Source organism: Berghia stephanieae, chromosome 8 (assembly GCF_034508935.2).
Source record: "Berghia stephanieae isolate SIO BIC M18660-M18661 chromosome 8, UCSD_Bste_1.3, whole genome shotgun sequence".
Lineage (NCBI taxonomy): Eukaryota > Metazoa > Mollusca > Gastropoda > Nudibranchia > Aeolidiidae > Berghia > Berghia stephanieae.
The window spans coordinates 46,717,016-46,732,772 of NC_088367.1; the positions used below are offsets into that span (position 1 = coordinate 46,717,016).

Here is a 15,757-nt window from a genome sequence, read left to right on the forward strand (position 1 = left end):
TTTCGAAGTTGTAATCAGCAGATCTAACTACTGGTGCCGTAAGCAAAAAAGACTTGATGTTTACACATAAAATGTAGGAACATACAGACTTTTTCCTTAAGATGAAAGCCTACCCCAAACAAACAGGTTCTAGGTGCCTTACATGGTAAAAAATGATAGAAGTGATGAAATGAAAAAACATCAAGCACATACACACAAAGACCAAGTCACACATAACTACAATTCTTTAAAATTATTTACAATTTAAAAAGATATGTTTATTTCCATGTACGTATCTAAGTAGTTTCAAACTTGTGGGACTACAAAAGCAAAAGATCTTTCACCCTTAATTCTTTTAGTATTAGATTTTAGACAAACTAGGACTGTCCAGGCTTGATTTTTATGGTTTTGTGTTATTAAGGGTTTTACGGCACTTGCAACACATTTAGGTTATATCAGCGCCAGTAAAAAGGAAGAAAATGGGATAGTAAAACGTTCTAGAATTACAATTGAAGCATCCAAGAGAAAGTAAGACATAGGGAACAGGGAACAAATAGGGATCAGATGTAAATTCCAAGAGCATATCACCAATGTACTTAGTTTGAGATCACCTATAAGTCTCATCCGGACACAAGAACAAAATCCAACAAAGAGGAACACACTCAAATGCTTACATTATACATTAAAAAATAACAAATATACTAATACATAACAGAGAGATAGTTTACAAGGAAAAAAATATCATCTCCCATAACAATAACTATGCATTTGACTGTTTCCCTCCCAGCCAGGGCCAGGAAAAAAACTAAGTAATCTCATTCCAAGACAAAGACAGAAAGCATGTTGGGAAAACAGATATAAGGGGATAGAAGACACAGTGTGTACCTCCCTGCCCGCTATGGGAGGTCAGGATCCCCACCCAGGGCTTGAATTTTAGAATTTGCATAGGATATATGCGGGTGTAACATTTTTAAAATGTGCAAGCACACACTTTTCAAACTCTTTAAAAAATCAATGGTGAATCTATTTTTAAATCTAGTTCTTCAAATGACAGCGAGTGCTATTATTTTAACATTGGTCTTGCAACGTTTTATTAGGAGAGAACCGTTCATTCAAAATGCACACTACGTAATTTGTGATGAATCAAAACAGACCCCAAGATTCCTTATTGAAGAGGAAACCAAAAAAGCAAAGTGAAAAACAAATTCACCTCGTCAGCCAATGGCCTCCATTAGCCCCAATTCAGTCAGCCAATGCATTCAATATGAAGTCTATATACAACGCCAGTCCCTTCTACTGAAATATAGTTGTGACCCAAAACACTTTTGGTCACATTGACTGACGAGATCCTCGATTGAGCTCTTGGTCCAGATTCCTAATCCATGAAATGCTCTAGCTGGTGGATCATTCCCCACTATAACAAAGAAAGTATTGGACTGGAACCCTCAGGGCAGAAATCAAGGGGAAGGCCACGAGGAACATGGAGAAGAATTAAAGAAGCTGATATACAGAGAAGTGGTAAGACCTGGAATGAGATTAAAAAGTTAGCTCGGGATAGAGAAGGATGGAAACTGTTTGTCTGTGGCCTATACCCTGACCCAGGGTGAAAAAGGCAATGATGATGATGAATGCATTCAATATGAAGTCTATATACAACGCCAGACCCTTCTACTGAAATATAGTTGTGACCCAAAACACTTTTGGTCACATTGACTGACGAGATCCTCGATTGAGCTCTTGTTCCAGGTTCCTATTCCATGAAATGCTCTAGCTGGTGGATCATTCCCCATGCAACTCCAAAAATATGGAACTGTCTATGATATAAACTAAATCTTTCAGATTGATTTGGATTTAGAAACCGAACTGATTCTACGTGCATTTTGTAGTTAAGTTTAAACTCAACTTTATGACAACCGATAATATACTTAACATTCTCACAACCAATTAGAACATACTAGTCAAATATACTCTCTTTCTCTCTCTATATATATATATCTCTCCCTCTCTCTCAGAGTGTGTATTGGTAGATGTGTTTGATAATTCCTTTTGCTTACAACTGACAATGTGTGTATGCGTGTGAGGGTATGTGCATATGGACTTCTCTTAAACTTGTAAAGGGCCTGTGAGCATTTATTATTACTAAAAATTCAATTGGACAAGATTACAAACAGTGGTCATAACATATAATCGAATAAAATGATATTATACAAATGAAAATGAATATCTGTCTGCATTGCTGCCAAATGCCACAAATTTTCAAAAAGACATATAAAAAGTTATCCTTTAAGGTTTTGATAAGCACAAAGCCAGAGCATAGTCTCTGTCTCTATATCATTGAAAGTGCCCGCAAATCAACATCTTTTTCTTTTTTCGTCTAATTTAATCACTATCAACCAAAACAACTTTGGGGTAGACAGAGGAAATAAAAAAAATAAATAAATAAAATAAAAATTACCCAGGGAGGAAATTTGTCTCTAGCGTCTATTCCAAGGGAAGACTGGAATAACACAGGCACCAGCTGCAGTGCAGCGCCGCAAATTGAGCTAGGGGGAGGTGACTTGCTCAAGGTCACACAGCGCCGCAGCAGGTGATTGAACTCTGTACTTTTCGGGTACGAAGCAAAGACTGTACTGCTGAGCCACACTGCCCCCTTTTAAAAAATATTTGTCAATCTTAAAACTGAACTAAGTCTTTTACGCAATTATTAGAATTTCAATTCCCTATCCCAACTCCCTGTGTCATTAAAGTGAAAATGCATGAAATATTTAATCTAATTTAAATATTAAGGAAAATAGCTACATAATGATTAATGATCAACTTTGATTTTTCACACAACATCAATCTCGATTCTGGATTCATCAAAGGCTAAGACTGGAATTGCTTATTTCCCCAAGTATCAGAATAATTGTTTATCCTAGTATAGGTGTCCACTGACACTATGTCCATGGAATACAAATATATCATCTGACACACCCCTTAAAAGAAAATATAACACGACCATGAATCCATACAGCCACTTTCAAACCTGGGACAGCGTGGTATGGTCTTTGCTTTGTACTCAGGGTTGCCGATTCAGGAGGCAAAAATTTACTGGACTTTTACTCAAACACACTGACAGATCCATTTCTGAAAGGGATCCCTTAGCAGAGCTGGTGGTGGAAGAGATATATGCTTGCAAGTGTTGGTTAGTGGAATTTTTTTAAAAACACTCTCTGCTGACCATTTCCTCCTATTTAAGGAATTATTATAAGCTCAACTCCAGTAAAAAGACATTTTGTACTTCGTTCTTTTTCCAATTAGCAGGTGATTGGAAAATATATGGAAAATTGGCAACCTTGTTGAAAGTAGGCAAACAGTGGGGAGTGAACCTGAGACTCAGGGAAGTGTACACCAGTGGGGAGTGAACCTGAGACTCAGGGAAGTGTACACCAGTGGGGAGTGAACCTGAGACTCAGGGAAGTGTACACCAGTGGGGAGTGAACCTGAGACTATGGCTTTCGGCGGGTTTCACATAAAAGCAATTACTTTTTTAAGAAACCCGGAAAATATATGGAAAATTGGCAACCTTGTTTGTAGTCAAAAGGTACAGAGTTTGACTATCTGCTACGTTGTGTGACCTTGAGCAAATCATCTCACCCTAGCTTACTTTGCGGCTGATGCCTGGTTTATTCCAGACTTCCCTTAGAATAGACCCTAAAGACAAATTCCCCCTTGGGGATGAACAAAGGGAATTTGATTTTATTTAAAATCTTTGATTTTTTTTACAAGTAAAAACTAATTTGCAATTGGCAGCAGAGCGATTATGTCTTATGTCATTGTCATGTGATCTAGACTCTAGACGCGTAGAATCTCCATACAGTTGTTGTAGCAAATACTGATCCAATCGGGTTGCGTCGATGACCATTGAATCTGGTTGATTTCTCCTCCAGCTGTATATGCCAAGATAGGATCTTCAATTGCACGCGGCATCTGTTGAATGTCCCAGATCAATGCTTGACAGTCGTCACCTAGAGGGCATTTAGTGGAAACATGTAAGTTATCTTTTTTTTAAGAATGACAATTATCTATATCCTTTCCTAAAATTTAAAAAAAAAAAAAGCCTGCATAAAGCCGTTTTCTTATTTCAAAAAAAAAAAGTTTGCACTTACTGTTAAGGATAGAGAAGTCGTGACATCCCACTTTCTACTCTTCCAGTTCCAAACTCATTGGATGTGTGTATGTACCAGTACCAGTCCTTCGGAGGACTCATTATGAATTAGTTACATATTGAACCATAAGGTGGCAAGACTATTTAAGTCGCAGGATGTAAAGGCAGATTCTTAAGATTAAGGGACGTAAAATAATGAGGATGGATGATCTTTATTGACGACACAAATTAACATTTATTTAGGCTAGAAAATATGATGCCATCACCGTGAAACTAGAATATCAATGACACAGGGTAAATATCCAGTCCTCTGGTAGACTGGTTTACACTTCCACTGAGAACTGACTTCGGTTTCGTAAATTACATTTAATTAAAAACTGATAACCGGTAATCAACTACCATGTATCTCAAAACAGAAAATGTTCTTACAAATAACCATATTCCATGGAAAAAATTTGTATAATATAAAGTTTGGGAGCATTCTCTTTTCCCCCTCTGTTTTCAAACCTCGTATTTTAAAAGATCAGCACTCTTATTGCTTTTGTTTCAACAGATGTATAGGCAGATTTTAAAGATTAAGGGACGTAAAAGAGTGAGGATGGATGATCTTCATTGACGACTAAAATTTATTTAGGCTAGAAAATAAGATGCCATCACCATGAGGACTGTGAGAGAATGTGAGTAAAGAGCCTTTTCCAAGGACTCAACTATGCGCAGAGTGAGGGTCGATTCCAGAAAGCGACTGTCATACCACTAGACCACATAGCTGTGCAAATCAAATTCAACTTTAACCAAAGTCTGAAATACACAACAGTTTTGTATAAAACGACAAGTTTTACTGTAGGTACTGCTTACCTGCTGTACAGATGTGACAACTAGAATGAGGAGCCCATCCAATCCCATTCACGCAAGCACGATGGTTGTTGAGCCTTGCCACAGGAGTACATGGTACTCTCACGTCCAGAATGATTATCTGGTTAATAATCAATGCAATAAAATATGAATTGAGATATTATGAGAGATTTCAATGGACATAACACCATTATGAAGAAATAAGTGGTAATGATATAACTGCAACCATTTAAAAAATCATATAACTCTTTAACTCAGAAGGAATATAACCAATCATATGCTTATCAAATTAAGTCATCCCAGTCAAATAGGTAGACAACATTCTCCACTTACAATAATAACAATAACAACAATGATAATGATAATAATAATAATAATGATAGACCGTATTGTCTAAAGAGATTGAAATTCAATTTGGTTCACATTGATGCCAATATAAAATACAAAGATAGTATAGTGGACACTTCCACAGCCCACCCTCAAGTATACAAGCCAATAAGCCAGAAATTCTTTCATAGTATAATCTCTCACCTCCACGGCATCCAAGGCCATGGTGGCCAAATAGTTTGGATCTTGTTTGTTCCAGGCCAGACGTAGTAAGGGTAGATGCTGTTGATCTTCGTAGATTATGGTGGAATGCTCCAGGTGACGGAGATCAAACATGCGGACAGAGCCATCAGCACCTGCACCATACAAGATTCAAAATATAAAGATATTGCATTAGAAAAAAGGTGAAAATGTGTGTAATCACAACAGGTTTAAAAATAGAAAAAAATTTGTTTTCTAATTGCTATTAATTTAGGACACAGAAACGGTATTATTTGAAATCTTTTGAAATAAAAAAGCATTTGCTTCGACTCACTGGTCTGAGAAACCAGTGACAATTTTGTGTGTTGCGAAAGTGCTGTCAAAGAAATCATGCATGTATTAACAAAGTATGCACAATTCGCTAATTATTCCTAAAGTACCACCCAACTCATCAAAGCTCTGAGCAATGTGCAAAACTGTTGAAAAACAAAATGGCTAAACTACTGCATGTCACTGGATGGAAGAGAATAACAAGAACAAACTGTTATATTTTTTGTCATATAGCCTAACAAAACATATATTCAAGAAAGAAAAAAAAACAAAAAAAAAACAACATATGTATATATATATATATATATATATATATATGTATATATATGTGACGTCGCGCGACGGTTTGGTCCGGAAGGTACATTTTGGACAGTTGGACCTTTTGGTATTTCTGAATAGACCATTCTTTACTCTTTAATTTGATGCCTGTTTCATTAATATATCATATTTTTTGGCTGAGTTATACAAGATTGAAATTGGGAGGTTCCTGGGAAGGGGGGGGGGGGGGGGGGTAGGAGGTGGTGGTAACAGCTCTTTGCACTCAAAAAGGAAAGAGTCCTCACCCACTCGTTTTTTTTCTTTTATTTTCAACATCCGCCTGCATCCCCCCCCCCCCCCTCTCTCTCTCCTCTTCCTCCCTTCTTTCCCATAACTCTCTCTCTCTCTCTCTCTCTACTTCATGTTCCATCATTCTCTTTTTCATTTCATAATCACTCTCTTCATTTTGTCTCGTCCTATTCACTATAGCTATCTTTTACTATCGGTCTGCCCATTAACTCTTTTCTGTTAGTCTTCCTCTCTCCCCCCGTCTCTCACTCCTTCTCCTTTACCGCTCGTCCTCTCTCTATCTGTCTCCTCCCTGTTCCAACAATCCCTTTAATTCCATAGTCAATCTTTTCATTTTATCTCGTCCTCCCGCCCTGGTAACCATCTATATCTATCTGTCTATCCACAATCTCTTTATTTTATTCATCCCCACATTCCATCCTCCCATCTCCAGTCAACACTCGTTCAGTGAATCATTCGAGGCAAGCGCACGATCACGTTCACGCCCACAACACCACAATCTCCTCGCCTCTGACGAGCTCAATACAATTATCGGCTGAATCTAACAAGTTAAATTATTCATTTGACAAAATATCTCATAAAATTCAGTTTATAATGAAGCAAGATTTTGAATTTCTTGCAACATCAACTCTAACAACAATCGTGCAGCGTAAGCGGCCATTTTGCATAACTTATGACCATGTGATCCCGAGGACCAATGAGAGAGAAGGATTCAAGGGGTTTTCCGTTGGTAACTATGCAATGGCCTACTTCTGTTTACATAATTGGAATTTGACTACCCTCTTTCGGGGTTATAATTTGACCACAAGATGGGGTCAATGGGCTAAAAATAGCATTGCGAAGGCAGGAATGGAGTTCCCCTTTGAGAAAAAGTTATTAGTTACCAGATTGGCATCCTTTTGCTAAGCTTAAAGAGTCATCAACGACGTCAAAATGATCCCTCTTTCAATGGGTGAAAACAGGGTATACTCTCTTTACAGGGATGTAAATGGCAAATGAAAAAAAATTCTGAAACCAACTCGCACACTCCTTTTAAAAAAATTGAAACTACAGATGTATTTGTAAAAAGCTAATTTTAACTAGTAGAGTATGTGTAGCCAATTTATCACTATGATAATATGTATACTGCATAAAACTAAGACCTATTGATGAAGTGGAGATTTCTACTTTCCTTTAAAGAAAGATCTAAGATCATCACCTGATTTCATCTTCTTGGATGGTTGTTTAATTATGATACTTTTATCACTGCTACCACCACTACAAGTAGGCCTACTACTATCACAACTACTACTACTACTACTACAAACATCAGTATCAACAAATTTCCTTTTCAAAGAAGGCATTGAAATTTCTTTTTCTTCTGTTTTAGATAATGGACCAGTGGCTTATTTTGCTCTATTGCTATCCTTACTTCATCTGCTCTTTGATGGACTGATACTTTTTTAATTTTTGAAACTTTTGCCTTTGCTGGCTTTTCATGTTTAGTCTTCATTCTCTTTCCAGCTGTTTGCATGTAGTAGCAAAGGGCTGAATCGACAGGACTATGTACAGGATCTTCTCTATGGAAATACTCTGCACAGCTCTTTTCACATTTAAGGAATTTGTATTTAATCTTGTGGATGGCTTCATAAGTCCCTACATCTAATCTGTTTGTTGTGCCTGTGATTATATAATTCATTACACTGAAAGATGATTCTACTCTAGGCCCTGTGAAGATAGAAAGACAAGCTCTTATTACCGGACCTAGTATTTCATATTGGGGGTTTGATATCACCTCTGTCCACCACCTATCTAATTTCTTCTCTTTTATTGATGAAATAAATTTGGTATCACTTTGGAGGGTGGAAGCTGCTGTAGAAAATGTATCTTTATCCTCAGGTTTGACTATGGTTGGCAATAAATCATAAATATCTTGTAAGCCTAATGAAGCCCTGCTATGACCACATAATTCTGGATCAATTGTTGAAAGGAGGGCTAAGTTTTTATTGGTAATGGGAAGCTTGAACTTAAGATATTTCCCTGTCTCTCTGAAAGCTGACAGCACTGTTTTCCTGAATGCATTTGCTTCCTGACTATCCATGTCAATTAAAATCTTCTGAGTAGCATCACCTACATAAATTCTTTTCAAAGGATGTATCTTATCACAATCAATGCTGATTTTGCTGATGTCCCTACTAAACTCATTTACATATTCATGAGTCAAGAAGCAAGTCAAAAAAGTCTTAAAAACTAACACAGCCTCATCAAAAAGTCGATGCACCATTGGCTCTTTCTTTTCAAAGGTAAGAATGAAACTCTTAAAGAGAGGAAGAATGCTGACAATGGTATTAACTAGTAATAAACTTTCTTTTGATTTCATAAAGAGTTTGCAAACTATCCTCCTTTTTCTCTCCCTACCTGCTGGTGTAAGTTTTTTGTTTTTAAGTCTGTGTAAAATGAGCATTATCCTAGTCTTAGAGTCTTTCTTTACATGTCTAAGAAGAGCAGATATTTTTTGTTGTTGTTCTTTCTTTTCTTCTACAGTGAGCCAAACTGAATAAAAAATTGTAAGGGCATCTTTTATCTCTAAGAATCTAACTGAGGCATCATAAATTGACATCCATCTATGTCCAGCTCTCTGAATGGGAGTGTGCTCTGGCAACTCCATCAGTCTACAAATTTCCTTTAAGTCATCTCGTATATCTGAACTATAATCAAAGTCACCAAATAAATCATCCAAGAGCCTGATAGCCATCCCCTTACTATCAAGAATTGATGTGAATTTCTTCACAGCATTGTGAATATGGTGACAAACATCTCCATCAATATCAATGATGTGAGGTGCAACTTCCTTTAATCTAGTCTGAAAGCCATTTAATGAGCCCCTCATATAAGCAGCTGAGTCAGAAAGCACTGAAATCAAATTTGTAAAAGGTATCTGATCTTTTAAAAACTGGTTCCTAACAGCCTCAAACACTGTCTCTGCATTTACAATTGTCATTTCAATGCTAGCATATAAATCACAACACATTTTCTTCAAATGACTACAATAGTAACAAACTAAAACATTAAGAACTCTCTTTTTTGACCCCTTAGAAGTTGATTCATCAATATTAAGTGAAAAGGGGCTATTTTGCAAGACTTTGACCAGGCGGACATGCTCCAGTTCAGATAAGCCCATAGCGGAGCTTGTAAGTGGCTGTTTGTCTCTCCATGTGCATTTGAGCTAATGATTTTTGATCTTTTGCTAATTCCTGTGCAAATTGAATAAGGTGAGGTGCCATGGTAAGAGGTAGAGTATGCTCGGCCATAAAAGAACACAGGAAAGCCTCCTGGTGAGTAATTCTATCCTTTTGTGAAACTGGCCTGGGGCCAGTAGGCACAGTGGAGTCTTCCCTAGCAAGTCCTAAACTATCTAAATTAGGAGCTGCTCCATATGGGAGAGGCAATGTTGTCAAACTAGAAGATGAAAATGTTCCATCTATTTTGTCTCTGGTAGCTTGCATGGCTGCTGGGAGTCTTTGATTTGAAATATCTATGGCTCTGTTACGTTCGTGTGATTTACTTTTAGAGTGAACTTTTAGGCATCGAACACCACCTCCACTATATTTAATCTCAGATTTACAAAGGCAACACCATGCAAACCCATCCTTCTCTATCTTTCTTATGTAACTTGAAAAGAAATCTCCCAGATTGTCTTTAAGGGATAACCATTCCCATCTAAATTTGTTTGTTGATGTTACATCTATAACATCAATAGGAGATTGTCTATCAACAAATCGATGTTTTGATTTTGATTCAGTCACCTTTGTTGATGCCATTTTCAAAAACGCCTGTCTAAATTTATAACTACAAAGAACTAAAGTGAAGAAAAGTGGTGAATCTAAAATAAAGATTGAGGATTCTCAGTTTAAAAATCACCCGATGCCGAGATCTGATTGACTGATTGTGATTGATTCTGTAAGTTCACTCTCTTACTAAGACCCAAACAAAACAACGTGATTGGATCGTCCTAGAATTTTCTAGAATCTTATCTAAGTATCAGAATTACGAATCCAAAACCAGAGAAATCAATGTAACATAAATTTAAAACAAACACATGCGACAGTAACAAAATAGATTTGCTAAAAATATCAACTTAGCTTCGGGTTTCAACCAAGAAGAAATTCACAAATTCCGCCACACTTCAACAAGCATCCATTGATTTGCGAAAAAGGAAAACAAAACATCCGGTAGTGGTATTTATACATTATGTTCGATATGTAGCCAAAGTGGCTATTTACCGAACAAAATTTCAGATTTTTTTTTTCTGAAAAACCTCTATTACTGCCATGTAGTTCAGAATCAGTCAGAAATTTTCTGTCTGAATTCATGGCCTGGAAATAACGTTATCACGTTTGTAGTGAAAATAACCTCTTCCGCACCAAACAGCAAGTGGAGTGTTTCAGTGCACACAGAAAGTGCTTGTCATGCCTGGGCCTATATGCACCATATTATATTACAGTAGTATTTAATAATACGTTTTGTTAAAATATTTTGTTTTATCAATTTGATTTATTTATATTCTTTTTATTTTCATTTTTTTTCTTATGAATTGAAATATTCTGAATTCAGAAAAATTCTGAAAGATTTACATCCCTCTCTTTAAAGATTAAATTTATATACTTTAAGACGGTTTTTAATGAAAAAGGTACGATTTTATGATAGAAAAATACCTTAAAAAGTCAAAATTTGAAAAAACGCATTTTGACTATTTTAGTCACTTTTAAAAAATAATGGCCGTTTTCTCAGTTCAGCTAGATGTACCTTCCGGACTGAACCGTCGCGCGACATCACATATATATATATATATATATAAATCACAAATAAATCTATCTGCAAGATTGATAACAAAAACAAAGAGAACAACATCCCCATCATATTTCTTTTAAAAATGGATTCGTGTCGAATGTCAAATGAAAGCCGAATTCGAATATTTAGGAAAATCTTTGTCAATAAATACTTATACTCTAATGTGTCAGGCATTACCAGCAATCACAGGCCACTGATCAAACTTGTTTTCTGGTGTGAAACATACTTTGAATCTCTGTCACAGTTTATGGTTTTATTTCATATTTTACTCTTTAAAATGTAAAGTTCATTTGAACACTTTCAAAAAGCAGATACTGGTGCTATAGAAAACCTGAAGTAATCTAATTTAATTCCCTAAATAGGAGAAAATGATCAACAGACAGTGTTTTTTTTTTTTTGGGTTTTTTAAAAATTCAACTTACCAACACTTGCAAACATATCTCTTCCACCACCAGCTCTGCTAAATGCAATGTCGTAGACCTCCTTGTCGTGAGCTATGAGCTGTGTCTTCACATGACCAGATACCATGTTGGCTCTACCCAAGACTTGACCCGTCTGTAGGAAAAATAAAAAATAATTAAGTCATAAGGACATGAATGGCTAAATGGATAAAAAATTGCCCACACACCCGGGAGAAACAGATATCGAGACCTGCAGAGGGGCATTTTTTTAGTTCTACTCTTCATCACAGAAAATTAACCCCTATTTTTCACTTTTCAGCACAGCACTAATATATGTATGACTATCAGTCTATTCTCAAGTCCCAAAATAGACACTAAACAATAATTTCCGTCGAGGACGAATATAGGAAATTTTTAAAAATTCTTCACGTGACTAAATGAAGTAAAAAAAATAATTCATCTGTGGCATAATTATCTTATTTGAAAAAATAAATTTAAAAAATCCTTCTCTGTAAAAATAATAAATTCTTCCGTTTTCATATATATTAAGGCTTAAGGTCATATCAGCACTTAGGAGACCATTAAAGAGAAAGATTTTACAAATTTGTGTAAAACTTAAAAAAGGTCTGAGGTTGGTATTCACATTACTATTTGCTTGTGACATTTTAATCCAAGAATGAGACCAGATTTGAAGAAAAAAAAAATTTGACCTAACAAATTATCGGCCTGTGTTTGATAAATATGAAAAAGAACAAACCTTATAAAAAATTTGACAAGATAACAGAAGACTCTCGGCTAATGTTAGTGTCCTAAATAATATGAGTGTCATTTAGAAGCAGTAGAATGTAAAGACTATAAACATTTATAGTTAATAGTGCAGATTTACTGAATTTCCATAATCACTGGGACAAGTCCCATCCCTGTTCATTTTTATCAATTATGATTCATCAGTTGGATCATAATCAAAAGATATGTACAACATTTCTCTCTGTTGTCTTGCAAATCTGTGATAAAAAAAAAAATTCTGTTCCCTAAAAAACAAACAAACCAAAAAAAAATAAAAATAAAATAAAATAAAACAAAACAAAACAAAAACAGAAAAAGAAACAGAAACAAAACAAAAAAACATAATATGCAAGAGTGCGACAAAGACAAACTGACCTCAAGGCCCCAAATTGTGCAAGTAGTGTCGATACTAGAAGTTCCAAGCAAATTTGGGTCAACTTCATTCCAGTCAAAAGATGTCAAGGGAGCACAGAAATCTGAATTTTTATTCTGCAACAAAATCACAAAACACATGTGAATTGGAAACAGGGACTAGCTAAGAAATGAAAATTTTTAAAAATTAAAATATAAATAAATTCACAAAGATGGTATTGAAACCTAAAAATGAAAGTAAATGAAATTGAATGTGGTAGAAGGATTCTACAATGAGAATAAATACAATTTGACATCTAAAGTAAAAACGTTTCTTGCCTGTATGTAAGCATATTTGAGTAGAAGTACAACTTTTATTTTTAATATAACAAACCAAACAAAAAATGCGCCAGGAACCATTAACATATATATATATATAAAATATATATATATATATATATATATATATATATATTATATATATATAATTATTGATGGATGCCCTGTAGTTCAAAGAGTGATCTATAAATTTAATTAACAATTCAGAGCATATTAAATGAGTAAAAAAAAACCCCTCACATTTCATCCAAGGCAGCTGTTTCTATGCACAATACGTTTCGCTAATAAAACTGACAAAATGCATTTTGCATAGAAACAAGCAGATCAAAGAAATATTTTTTTTCTAATGGGACAATAAAGATAATATGTGTCAAGAGCCACATTATCAAAACCAATCATGGGTGCCAGCAGGAAGAAGTGCTGAAACTTGAAACTATAATCTCGACACTTTGCCAAACCTGAAAATGTTCCTATTGAAATGCGGCCTAAACTTTACTCTTATTTCATCACCGTTTTTATACTATTATTAAATGATTACATGGCAAACATATTGACAAAATGAGGAAATTGCTATTAGGTTATTTTACTCAAAACTCTGAAACCGGAGGTATTTGACTTCCGAGATATCGCGAAACCGGAATTCCGGCATGAACCGGAAAACTGGCACCCATGAAACCAATTACATATAGATACCCATTTTACTTTCTGTTGTATGAAGCAACCACATCACTTCTATATGAAAGCTAAATATAAATGAACATCTAGGACGAAAAGTTTTTTTTTTAAAAAGAAAGAAAGAAGCCAATCCTTGTTTAAAAAGGACGCCAGTCAGTAATGGAGATAAACTTACATTGTTAAGCAAGCATTCAAGCTTAGTCTCAGAGTCCCCAACCCTCCACACACGAAGGTAATCACCAGAAGTGGCTAAGAGATCAGGAAGCACCCCTTTCTGTAGAACAAAGAAAAAACAAAAACAAACTCAACCAACAATTCATCAATCACTATCAAATAATATAATACAGAGCTGTTCTTTTTCAGAAATAATACAACCCTCCACACACGATGGTAATCACCAGAAGTGGCCAAGAGATCAGGAAGCACCTCTTTCTATAGAACAATGGAATATACTCGAGCGCCAATTCATGAATCAATATCAAATAATATAATACAGAGTTGTTCTTTTTCAGAAATACTACAACCCTCCACACACGATGGTAATCACCAAAAGTGGCCAAGAGATCAGGAAGCACCTCTTTCTATAGAACAATGGAATATACTCGAGCGACAATTCATGAATCAATATCAAATAATATAATACAGAGCTGTTCTTTTTCAGAAATACTACAACCCTCCACACACAAAGGTAATCACCAAAAGTGGGCAAGAGATCAGGAAGCACCTCTTTCTATAGAACAATGGAATATACTTGAGCGACAATTCATGAATCAATATCAAATAATATAATACAGAGCTGTTCTTTTTCAGAAATACTACAACCCTCCACACACAAAGGTAATCACCAGAAGTGGCCAAGAGATCAGGAAGCACCTCTTTCTGTAAAACAAAGGACAAAAACTCAACCAACAGCTCATGGGACAATATCAAATTATACAGAGCTGTTCTTTTAATTTTTCAGAAATACAACATAAGGACCCCCCCCCCCCGTGTCTTTCCAAATCTGAATAATGTATAATTTGCCGAAAACTATCAAACGATTATTATCAATCATGATTTTTGTCCCCTTTGTAATCATGTTAAACTGTTCAATGTCTAGATAGGTGGAAATAAGAATGCATTCATTTACTGCAGACTAAAATCTATTAAATTTTTCTTTACATACTGACATATGGTTAGCCCGGCTTTGTTCCATTAAGAGTGAAATGTGACAATTGACATGAGTAAGAATTTTTTAAATCCAAGTCCATGTATAAAAACAAAAAATGATCTTTAAAAAAGATAATATTCCTATATAAACTGGTAGACTTGAATTAGTTAAGATGAGCAAACAATGAACAATTGTTTTATTTATTTAAGAAATTCAAATGTGTCAACTTTATAGGAAGAAGAGTTAAAAATCTTCATATCTGAGAGGTGGTATCAATTGCATTTTTAAGATTTCATGTAACTTTATTTCTATAAATTTAAGACTTGAATTCAAGATGAATCAGGGGTGAGAATGACTGGTCACTAAAAAGGAGGAAATTTTTCAGCGCTAAGATCAAGAAGCATCCATGCAAAAATAACCTATAAATTTAAATTTCATTAAAATATAGTGATGCAATCCAAAATGTGTCTCGCAGCAATTTCTGACACCACTCGGAGGAATTTCAAAAACTGGGTGGTTGTAGTAATGGTAGTCGTAGGTATGATGATGTGGTGGTGGTTGTAGTAGTAGTGGTAGTCGCCACATCTCCCTTATTCACAGATTCACTAATGCCCACCTCCCATTGTTTCAAGTTGACCAGAGACGCCAACTTAAAATTTGGCTCACGTAAATTTCAGAAACAATTCCGAATAATTTCAATGCTTAAACAGGAATTTCTGGAAACGAAATATAATCTATTGAGATCTATAATCATCCCAATATCCCTTGTTTTAAATCAAGTAATGTTCCAAAAGCAATTGCATTATGACGTATAAAATATAA

The 15,757-nt window shown here is 35.3% G+C and overlaps 1 protein-coding gene across 1 annotated transcript in view; it reads right to left on the reverse strand.

Moving 5' to 3' along the window:
• Nucleotides 1-225: 225 nt before the first annotated feature.
• LOC144978788 (DDB1- and CUL4-associated factor 7) overlaps nt 226-15,757 on the reverse strand; it is a 24,852-nt gene continuing 9,320 nt past the window's right edge. Inside the window, exons 3-8 of the mRNA XM_078925275.1 lie at nt 13,961-14,059; nt 12,796-12,909; nt 11,656-11,788; nt 5,510-5,661; nt 4,982-5,099; nt 226-3,986 (exon numbers count right to left, since the gene is read on the reverse strand). Coding sequence (XP_078781401.1) covers nt 3,814-3,986; nt 4,982-5,099; nt 5,510-5,661; nt 11,656-11,788; nt 12,796-12,909; nt 13,961-14,059 — 789 coding nt within the window. The 3' untranslated portion in view covers nt 226-3,813. The remainder of the gene's footprint in view (nt 3,987-4,981; nt 5,100-5,509; nt 5,662-11,655; nt 11,789-12,795; nt 12,910-13,960; nt 14,060-15,757) is intronic.